General features: G+C 47.7%; 1 protein-coding gene across 2 annotated transcripts in view; it reads left to right on the top strand.

The window, feature by feature from the left end:
• Positions 1 to 11305, top strand: part of STARD8 (StAR related lipid transfer domain containing 8) — a 144276-nt gene continuing 132971 nt past the window's right edge. The window contains exons 1-3 of one of the 2 annotated variants that reach the window (XM_048865023.2): positions 1 to 136; positions 2085 to 2301; positions 4910 to 5499. In XM_048865023.2, coding sequence (XP_048720980.1) covers positions 4948 to 5499 — 552 coding nt within the window. In that variant the 5' untranslated portion in view covers positions 1 to 136; positions 2085 to 2301; positions 4910 to 4947. Of the gene's footprint in view, positions 137 to 160; positions 266 to 2084; positions 2302 to 4909; positions 5500 to 11305 lie in introns of those variants that run through there. The other variant, XM_075132463.1, reaches the window with a different exon arrangement.

Genomic DNA, 11305 nt, shown 5'->3' with positions numbered 1-11305 from the left:
TGGCAGGGCGGGGGGACCCCAGCCCGTCCGCGGCTGCTCCCGCGGCTGGCAGCTGAGCGGGGGAAGCCCCTGCCTGGGAGCAGCGCGGGGCGAAGATGCAGCCGGGCGCCGGAGGCCGATGGCCGGACCTCGGGGGGTGAGAAGGCGCCGCGGGGCCGCGCATCGCTCAGCGGCGACCTGCCAGCTCCGCTCCGGGCAGCAGCGCAGGGGGCGGGAGAAACCCGGCTGCGGCAGCCGGGATCCGCTGCTCTTGCAAAGGCGCCAGGTTGGCTCCTCCGGGGTCTCTGCGTGAGCCGCGGGGGAGAGGCCCCAGGGGCAGGGGCTTGCCCTCGGCTCTGATTCCAGCGGCCTGCCGCTGGGAAGCTCCGCCCGCTGCAGGTCGTATTTCGGGGAGCGCCAGGGGCGCTTTGGTTATTAGCATCTGCTTGGAGAACGTTATGGTGGGGTAGATGGGGAAAAAAAAAGGCTGGAAGTCTGTCGCTCACCCCTTGAGATAATGCCCCCTCTTGGCCGCCGAGGAAGGGGGTTGAAGGGTTCACGTTTTCCTGGAGGGTGCGGCGGGGCTCTCCGCGCCAAGCACAGAGCCAGCTCAGACCTGGGGGAATGCAGGCTTCTTGTCTGAGCCCCTGATAGGGGATGGGGCCAGGGCCTGAAATTCTGAACTCTCCAGACCTGGCGGGCAGACCCGGGGCTCTAGTTCAGCAGCGCCTCTCTTACCTCTGTTCCTGTGTTCCAGGTGCCCCAGAGCAGTTTCCAGCCAAGAGTTAGAGCAGGGGTCGGCAACCTTTCAGAAGTGGTGTGCCAAGTCTTCATTTATTTACCTTGATTTATGGTTTTGCGTGCCAGTAATACATTTTAACGTTTTTAGAAGGCCTCCCTCTATAAGTCTGTATTATATAGCTGAACTATTGTTGTCTGTAAAGTAAATAAGTAAAGTTTAAGAAGCTTCATTTAAAATTAAATTAAAATGCAGATCTTATCAGTTTAGTGTGAGTCTTGTCCTTGCTTTCCCTTGCTGAGTTTTCCAATGTCTGTAAATACATTATCTTCTTTTGGGAGAGAGAGGTTCCCTTCATCCAGGCAGGCTGCGGTCTGGCAAGGGGCCGGCGGCCGAGCCCCGGTCTGGCAAGGGGCCGGCGGCCGAGCCCCGGTCTGGCAAGGGGCCGGCGGCCGAGCCCCGGTCTGGCAAGGGGCCGGCGGCCGAGCCCCGGTCTGGCAAGGGGCCGGCGGCCGAGCCCCGGTCTGGCAAGGGGCCGGCGGCCGAGCCCCCGGCTGGCAAGGGGCCGGCGGCCGAGCCCCCGGCTGGCAAGGGGCCGGCGGCCGAGCCCCCGGCTGGCAAGGGGCCGGCGGCCGAGCCCCCGGCTGGCAAGGGGCCGGCGGCCGAGCCCCCGGCTGGCAAGGGGCCGGCGGCCGAGCCCCCGGCTGGCAAGGGGCCGGCGGCCGAGCCCCCGGCTGGCAAGGGGCCGGCGGCCGAGCCCCCGGCTGGCAAGGGGCCGGCGGCCGAGCCCCCGGCTGGCAGCGGGCTGAGCGGGGCCAGTGGCCAGAACCACAGGCTGGCAACAGAGTGCCTCTAAAAATCAGCTCGCCATAGGTTGCCGACCTCTGAGTTAGAAGGGTGGCAGCCCAGTAACTAGGCAGGCAAAGGTGAGAACCGTTTTGCCCTCAGCCGGCTGCTTGCAGCCATGAATGTCAGAGGGTATGCTACAGCCTGGATATTGAGGTTCTCCCCTGGGCTCTTTTTGGGAAGTGCAGTAGGAACGTTGTTTGAAAGGAAACTTTTCTTTTCCAAAGGATTAAATTCCTGGATGCAACTCTGGTGTTAATCACTAGCCTCTTTCCAGTTAACGCCTGATTTCAGATTCCCCTTTTTCTCCTAAGCCCTTCTCTTCAGGCTGCGTCTCTCGCCAAGTGACTGGGATGTCCCTGGCAGGGGAGCCAAAAATTAATAATGGAAAAGAAACCTGCCCAGAAGACTCAAAATCCCCATCTGGGGGAATTCTGGGAGGAAGGAGGCTGTGATAAGTCTGCAGATAAAGCTGAATTAAAACTGCAGAATCTCATCGAGCCTTTGCCTTTTTTCATAGGTGACTGAGGAAATGGCAGCAACAGCAGGAGGTTGAAGTCAAGCCTGGGACTGCTAAATCCTTATGCTGTCTGTATTCTCCTTGGAACAAAGGCTCTGCCCCCTCCTACTGGGTGTGATGCTGTGTCCCTGGCCTCTCTCAGCTGGGGTGCTCACTTTAGGAAACATTATCCTGCTGGAGGATGGCTATGGATGGAGTTGTTCCACGGACCGATAAGGTGAGTAGGAACTGGCAAGCTGGATTCAGGAGAATACAGGTTACATGCAGTCCTGTCATCAGGCAGAATGTGTCTGATCAAAGCATGGAGCAGTCTAAGAGTTGAAGCACAGGAGGAGGAATGATGTGGTGGGGAGCTAGTAAGTGGATGATTTCACTCCACAGAGGTAGAACAGACAATGCCCCCTAGCAATTCTCTCTGGCTAGTCCAGCAGCAGCAGCAGCAGTGACAGGGTCTAGAGAGGGCTGTGTCCAACCTTACGTCGCTGGAGTGTGTGTGAACATGACTTAGGGCATCTGAGGGTTAGAAATAAAGGGAAAACTGACAGAATCCTGGAGAGAATACAAATCTTTAAAAAAAAAATGCATTTACCCATATGGACAGTATAGTTTCATTATTCCAGACTCAGCCAATTTCCCTGAGCTGTGAGTGAGCATGTGTGTATAGTAGTAGATAGATAGATAGAACTAGATAGTTCTTGAGTCATGCAGCAAAATAAATAGTAGGAGGTTGTTAAATTGTTGGTACTTCTGGCACTGCTACACACCCATGGAATTCCCAGGCCTTCTGTTTTGGCTCAATCTGATGTTTGTGTGGGCTTGTATTTTGGAGCAGTGGAAGGGAGCTCTATGTGAATAAAAGCCCTGGAGACTGAAATCCTCTGTCTGCAAGAGAGATGCAAGATGGGCAACAGTTGTGCAAGTTTCCTCCACACCAACATGCTTCATACTTGACACAGGACCCGCTGGAGATGGAGTTTGGTCTCTGTGGCTCATTCAAACCCCTAGTTATCTCTGCTAACACTGCAAGCTAGAGAGGCAATTATTATCTGTTTTAGGTTAACTTTCCTTTTGCATGTGTATGTTATAGACCTGAGATACCATATTCTGGGTTGTGTGTGTGTTTGTCTGTGTGTCTGATGGAATGAAAGAGAACTTTCAACAGCATCCAGGTGGAACATGCCTCAACAGGACCACTCCCAACACCCTTTTACTCCCCAAGCTTCCTCACCTTGCTAGTGCACAGAACATACTCTGAAATGCTGGCTTTCTCTAAGAGGTAGGAGGAATTTTGTATTGTAAATAAGACATGTACAGCGTTAAACCCAAGTAGAAGGGAACATGGGAATTGTGACCATAAAGAAATGGCCTGTCTCCCAAAGATGAGATAATCTCAAATAGATGGGAAATAATGTTGCGAGAACGCTATACAATCATATTTATTACTACTCATTTTATGTTTCAACACATACAAGAGCACCTATCTTAAAACACTAGAGCTCCCCACCTCTGAAAGCCAGGCCACCTGTGCTTTACATGGTAAATCTAAAACCGAACCAAAACCCACCATTCACAGGATTCTTTAATTAAAAAAAGAAGCAATAAACTTGAATTTGATTGGTTGGTGTTTTGTGTACTTTGCAATGGAGAGAATGGTGATATAGGTTGTTGCTGCTTTGTTTCTCTATTTAAGAATTCTTATGAGCTCTGTTTTTGTTTTCATATTTTAAATACTCTGTGAAGCACCTACTGCCTGATTTTCAAGAGGCAGGCTTATGGTTTGCACATGTCCTTACTTTGTAACTAATTTTCCATTCTAGAAAGAGAGCAAGGGTTACTCCTGTGAGTAAAGTTACTTATGTGCAAAAGTGTTTCTGGAATTGGGGCTTATGTCTGCAGACGTGCAGCTGGATCTGTGCAGGTGAATGCTTATGACTGTGTGAAGTTCTACTCAAGTCAGTGGGGCTGTGCAAAGACCCCAGGGACAGCCCATTAGGTCTGTCTTATAGGATTGGGGCCTAATTGCCCCAACAAGGGTCTCTGCAAGGTTTGAAAGTAACAAGGATGTGAGAACATCCATAAAAGTGACTCTTACCAACTACTTTAGGTTTTGTGGGTTTGGCTGTTTTGATAGTGATGTATTTTTCATGATTAAAAAAAAAAGTAAGTGAAAAGAGACTTGGTCCCCTGCAGTGTTTACAGTACAAGCACCAGGAGCACTGAGAAAACCAGAAGGTAAAGCTAACTAAACAGCCAGTGGATAGGAAGGAAGGTCCAGTGATTAGGTGCTAGTCTTGGACTTGGGCTCAAGTTCCTGTTCCTTTCCAGAATTCCCGAGTGGCCTTAACCTGTCTGTGCCTTAGTTTCCCAGTTGTAAAATGAGGATAATGGGACTGCCCTACCTCACAGGGTGTTTAATAAATATATTGTATGTTGTGAGGTGCTCAGCTAGAACAATAAGGGGAACATATAATACCTATCTCTATAGCACTTTCCATCGGTAGGGCTCAAGGCCCTTTGCAAAGGACATCAGTACCCTTGTCCCTATTTTACAGATGGGGGAAACTGAGGCACAGAGCAGTGAAATGACTTGCTCAAGGTCACCCAGCAGACCAGTGGTGGAGCCAGGAATAGAACTCTGAGTCTCAGTTGAGTGGACTGCACTCCACAGTACCACAGATAAAGTAGTGTCCCTGTCCAAACTGAGAGAAATGGAAATAAGGAGAAAGCAGCACAGTAAAGCAAACAGATCTAAAGAAGCATTGCCAGGTGTTTTTCACTAACACAGAGAAGAACGATTGCTGAATATCTGTTTTTCATCTTGCTAGTGCCCCTTTAATCAAGTGGTAATCTCCAGTCGTGGGCCATGGATCCGAAGAATGCTAAGCACAGGAGGAAGCTGTCTTTTACCCCAGGTCAGAATGATAAGGTCCTATGTTTTGACCCTGTAGTTCGAGGTGAAGAAGGTCTCTGTGGCTTTTTCTGCATGAGGTGCAATGCATCTAATCCTGAAGAAGAGCTCGACTGTGCATTAATAGCAGATGAGTGTCCACCCGCCTCAGAAGAACTTTTCCCTGAACGGACAATAAAAATCAAACCCATGAGAGTCTTGAAGCATCATCTGAGTGCTATCATCTTCACTGAGGATTGTGTCTGGTGCAGAGGGAGCATTGTTATTGGGAATGGACTTCCCAGCAGTGCTAACATATTCATCTTTAATGGCCCTGCTCATCTGAAACGCAGACCCGGAGGTGAATGGGAGAGAAGAGATAATCCAGCCTGGCAGGTTGAACACCACAGACCAGAACTGAAGAGAGACCGATGCATTCTGCCCTGTGAGAGCAATGGAGCCAGAAAATACATATGTTCTCATACCCGCCCAGACCCCGAGGAAGTGGAGACATGGCCCTGCTGTGTGGTGAGTTCATCTTGACTTGTTTGCTGTCTTTGGGGCATATGCTCAAACAGGGCCAAGACATTCAAAAGTGACTGGTGATTTGGGGGGCCGCTTCCATCATTGGTGCCTACCTTAAGATGCCTGAAAGGGGGCCTGGTTTTCAGAGAGCAAGTGTTGAGCACTTTCTGAAACTCAGGCCCCTCCAACATGTCTCAGGAGGGGCACCCAAAATCATTAGCCACTTTTGAATCTCTCTGTCTATTCTGGGTTTCTTAGTTTCAGGCCTGTGAAGCTGCACAGCTCAACCTCTGTGTATGGAGTTGAGACTTTATAGCCTGGACTATTCTTGTATACAGAGGTCCTACAGCATGCAGGGAATTAACTCCCTGCTTAGACCTCACAGAGGTGTACAGGGTGGAATAATGAGGCACATCTGGGGACTGAAGGCCCAGTCAGGCTCTTGGAGGGTTTGCAGGAAACACTATTAAAAACAAACCAACCCCTAAATAATGGGAAGGGAGCCCTGTGCCCAGCTGTTACAGGGTTGGGCTCTACCCCGCCTGGTGTTTTCTGGGAATGCAAAACCACTTTTTTGTTTTATCATAACTAAAAGCCTGTGGAACAGAACTTGATGCTGACTTTGGGCCTGTTCTTTCGCTGCTGAGCCAGCTGCTCCACTGCAATTCTCCCCCTTATTCTAACAGTTGTTCCACTTTGGGGGCTGTGGGGAAGAGGCTTGTTCTGCTGCAGCATGGGTATGTAATAGCACAATAAAACTCGGTGCTGAGTCGGTCAATGGCTAGGGTCTCAAAATGACCATTGTTCCCTTTGCCTAACCTTTTCCCTGTTTATTACTCTAAGTTAATGATCATTTTAGTTGAATGATCAGCTGTATTCCTTTGCTCTAGAGAACTATCTGTCTTTACTAGTTTCTGCCTTTCCTGGGCCCATCTCTGTGGAATCTGAGCACCTAGTGAACAGAGTGGCCCTATTTTTTTCTATTTACAAAAGATGCTGTAGACTCTGTGTAAGCCAGAGTTGGATTGGTTGGGCAACGTGAAGAAAATGGATACCCCAAACTAAACTGAGTTCTATTTGACACCTGCCACTGCTTATGCCATGCAGTAATTTGGATCGAGCTCTATTATACACTCAGGCAGAACAAGTGGTTACCCAGGGGCTGCAAAGTGAGGCCTACTTCGGGTGACCAGATAGCAAGTGTGAAAAATGGGGACAGAGGGTGAGGGGTAATAGGAGACTATATAAAACAAAGCGCAGAATAGTGTGACTGTCCCTATAAAATCGGGACATCTGGTCACCCTACATCTGCAGGATAGAGCAAGAGGCTAGAAACTGGCAGATATAGGTGATAGCCCCAGATCTGCTGGATATGTAAAGCTCCCTGGCTCTTGTTGCTTATTACTGTGGTACTTTGTACTGTGGTAGTTTGTTTACATGAGCTAACTGGAGGGAGTAATTTACTGCATCTGATATGGCTGGGAAAGGCTGATAAGAAGCCAGGAGCTCCCTGATCTGATTCACCTGCAGGATAGCCAGCTCCTATGCTCTTCCCCCATGAAGCATGTCCTGTGGCAGGTGTTTGTGGGCTCTTTGAAGCCCTGTTATGCCTCTGAGCAGAGAGTCTGGAATGAGAAGGCTGTGTCTCCTGGGACAAGCATTTTCTTGTTGTAATGTGCGTGTTTCACAGTCTCAGGAACAGGAGCCAACTTCTCCACATGTGGGATTTCTCAGTGCTCTTGAATGCTCTGCTGCTCTGTGCACCGCACAAGGGCTGAGCTTTCATTTATGTGGTGCAAAGGGTTGGTGTCAGCTGATGGCCCAAGGTATCCCTAGGCTGAAGAAATGTGTCGGCTATGGATTAAACACCATCTCCAAGGAACAGCATTAGACTCGCATGTGAGCCTCCAACCTGTAGTGGTTCACCATTTTTTCACATGCGGGTCACCATTGTTTGTGGCCTTAATGGCATGTGAGGCCCTTTGCAGACACTCTGATGATAAGGGCTCTGCCTCAAAGGGCTTACAGTTTGAAAGTGTGTAAATATGCAGGGAGGAAACAGCAGAGAGTGTGGTAAAGATGAGTGGGAAGAGAATGTGAAAGAGGCTGTTACCCATGCAGCATGTGTGGAGCGAAAGCAAAAGTCACGTTAATAATGTATTACATATCCCGCATCACTGTGGTTATTGCTTCCAGCTGATCTCTAGTTAAACATTTCCCTCTCTGCATTTACCTAGAGCAAATGGCTTCAACTAGTATTTTCAGCTCCCTTAAACAGCCCGAAGTTGCTACCTTTTATGATTTATATTGTAGTTGTGCCCCATTGTGCTAAGTGCTGTACAAACACATAAGTGTCAGTCCCAGGCCTAGAGAGCTTATGACTCTACTACCTGCTGCCACCAGGGATGAGAGCAGGGGAGGGCAGCAGCAGGTAGGAAAGAGGAGGGCATTCAGACCCTCACTGTCTTGCTGCTTTTTGTCTCCTTCCTTCATGTGAACTGGAAAGCACTTTACTTGCCCAGTCCTGAGACTGAAGTTCTGTTTCTCCTGTGGTAACTGATGCTACCACTCCCACCTAAGGCTGAGCAGGGGACTGTGTTGATGCCATCGACTTCTGCAAGAGGTATGCAGAAACTGAAGTTCAGATCTCAGCAGGAACTGCTGAATTTCTCTTATGTTGTAATTACTGGTTCCTTTCAAGCCTGGAACCTTCATATTGTGTTACTGTCTGGGGATTATAAACCGATGGCGTAATCATTTATACAGCACGCTCATTTAAAACCTCCCTCTCCCCACAATTCAGTCCCTCTTTAAGGAGACAAACAAAGGCAGCCAAGAAAGCTGGGATGTGGTTGCTGCATATTTTCTTTCTCAGGGCTTCTGAATTCTTTGTAGTGACGGAAACAGAAGCCCTCAACAATGCAGGCTTGCAATCAGCAAAGTAACCCTTGTGGCCTGGCATCCTGCCTGCTCTCTCTGTGGGAGATTCCTGGGGAAGAGGCACCCTGTGAGGAATAGGGACCAGGCGAGTGTGTTATGGGGTGCAGAAATTTTCTCATTCATGGCAGCTGGGCTTGCATTTATCAGCCTGGGGGTGCTTTTATGATTTTAAAGTGGAAAGGATTTCTTTTCTTTTCTTTTTTTGTCAAGAGCTTTATAACTTGACTTTGAAAATTTGGTTTTGGATGAAACTTTGCTGGTGAATTTGAAACCCAGAAACAAGGGGTTTTTTAATCTAATTTTCATTAGAATCCTTTTGAGTGCTTGGAGGAAGGCAAGGCAAAGCAAATAAAGACCCCATATAACCCAGCATTGTTCTGGGTTTGGAGCAACATTGCTGTTTCAATCTCAAAACAATCAGAGTAAAGGTTCCTCTCTCAAAAAATAAAATAAAAAATTCTGTGGTCCATTTTCTTCCTCTAACTTTAGTTCTTGTTTTACTTTAGACTAGGGAGGTTGCATGGACAAAGCCAGCCCAGCCCTTTTCCAGGGTATCTGGGAGTCATTGCATTTCTAAATACAGCCACCGAGTGGCAGCATGTTCCCATCAGATAGTGCCCAGTGGCCTTCCTGCCAGCATACCCTCTAGTAAGGAAATACTGTACTCCTCTTGTGTCCTATAGAAACCATCTGAGTTGTGCGGGGGAGGGGGCATGGCTAAAGAATTTTCTGTAAATAATGCTTGTATAAAAAGAATCTGATTTCTGCAGCTCCCGCAGACTTTTCTTCTATTTCCAAAGGGTGTGAGCAGCAATGCAAATGGCCCAAATTCAGCTCTGGTGTAACTATTGACATCAGTGGAATTGGGTCCACTTACACAAGAGCTGGATTCTGCCTGACGTGTTCCTGCAGGCTTCCCGTCACCTAGAAGCTTGCATCATTCTTATAAACATCTCTGGCAATGACTGGATTTCTCATGAATATGCCAGGCTGTTGAAGGAAGCTATGAATTATGTGGGGTCATTTCAGATACCTTTTGTGATGCCCCTGAAAGCAAGAGGCTGCTAGCAATGATGGCAAGAAAAGCAGAGTGGTGAGCAGGTGTCATAAAAGTTTCATGTCTCTACTCCTAGGATGCTACACCTCAGTCCTGACCTGCAGGCCCCTGCTATGTCCTGGATCTGGCATTTCATGCAACTTTGCTGGTGTGCCTCACTTGTGACCTGCAGTCCTCTGTTACCCCAGTCCTGTGTTGCTCTTGCTAAATTATTTATTAATTAATATTCCATCCCACATGACCAAAAGCTCCTCAAGTTTTCAAGCATTGAGATAGGATAGCGATTATGTGTGGGTAATTCATGATGCACAGATTAAACTCCCAAAATCCTGGCCTAGCCTATAGTGAGCTCAGTAGATCTGACATGGATTCTCTGGATGCAGACTGCTCACTGTTAGTTAATTCAAAATCCTGCTCAGGGACATGGCTGGGATCTTCCCAGGACATTAGAACTATGTGTTAAAATGTACAGGTAGATTGATAATGTTTATTTCATGTCTTTTGCTCATGAAAGCTGGAAAGACAAAAGTCTCTCTGTTCCCTGTGTATTTTGTAGCAGATGAGAATGCTTTGGCCATCAGAGGCATATGTGGCCAAGCACTAGCAGGGACGAGCCATCATGTAGTTGACTAACTGGATTCTGTGCACTGTGCGGGTGTTTCCTGTGTTTATGGCCCTTTGTGACACACTAACCTTTCCTGGATCATTCTCAGCAGCCCTGCCAGATGTCCACGTTTTGCTGGCGTGATTTGAGTTTCCCAGCGATCTCCTGTTTTTTCTGTTTTGTGAAAGCTCTGAAGAAGCAGCTGTAGCTGCAGAGCTGTGCAGGAGAAGATCCAATAGAAAATTGGAATGGGCACAAAGGGAGTTTGTACCTTTATTAAGTGTACTCCCTGGGGCAGAGCTTTTATTTAAAGCCTTGGTGTTTGGGATGGTCATTCTAGAGGTGCGGATTGCAGGACAGAGTTAAGTCATGCCCTAGGATTGGGTCTGTCATTGGGCTGTAAATAGCGCAGGACTTTCTCTATATGTTTGCCATGTGAGATATGCTGCTATTGCTAATAATAAAAGATTCTAATAATTCTTTGCCCTTCTATGGTGCTGCTCTGCTAAGGATTTCCTAGCACCTGATAAACATTAACTAAGCCTCTCAACACACTCCTGTGCAAGTTATATTATCCCTGTTTTTAAGGCAAGCAGGTGAAAAAAAATCACCTGTCTATGCCATATTGCCCCGTTCTGCTGCTTTCTGCTGCATAAACTGTGTGTGTTCTATATTTGTTTTTTCATTTTTTTTAAAGTGCTGGCTTATTAATTTTTAGCATGATCAGTTTTGTCTTCCTGATTTTGCTGAAGGTCTCATTTGGATGCGGATAGGGAGTTGCCACAGGTCTCTACTGATAGCTGTGGGGACTGAATCTTTAACAAAGAGAGCTTTTCTTCCAACTGTTTGTCAGGTGTTCTAGTTAAAGGGGTTTCAAGAAAACAAACTCACGCCAAAGTGAGACTGCGTAACACAACAAAAGTAAAATCTACGTGCCTTTTCCATCCATTAGGATTCACATCCTTGTTATCTGGTATTACAAACCTACCTAGTTTTCCAGCCATCCATAGAGTCCTTCAGAAAAAGATTGGTCAGCAAAAACTGAATTTTATAATGCTTAAAAAAAGTCGACACCAAAACCCAAGCTACTTTGAGATCTGTCCTCCATCATGAAGGAGCATATTTGTCAAGTCCCTTTCAAATGTGGACAAACAGGCACATGCAGAGATCAAGTGACTTGATCAAGGTCACATAGTGAATCAGTGGTA

This window comes from Caretta caretta, chromosome 9, assembly GCF_965140235.1.
Source record: "Caretta caretta isolate rCarCar2 chromosome 9, rCarCar1.hap1, whole genome shotgun sequence".
Taxonomy (NCBI): Eukaryota; Metazoa; Chordata; order Testudines; family Cheloniidae; genus Caretta; species Caretta caretta.
This window is presented reverse-complemented; position numbering and strand designations above follow the sequence as displayed.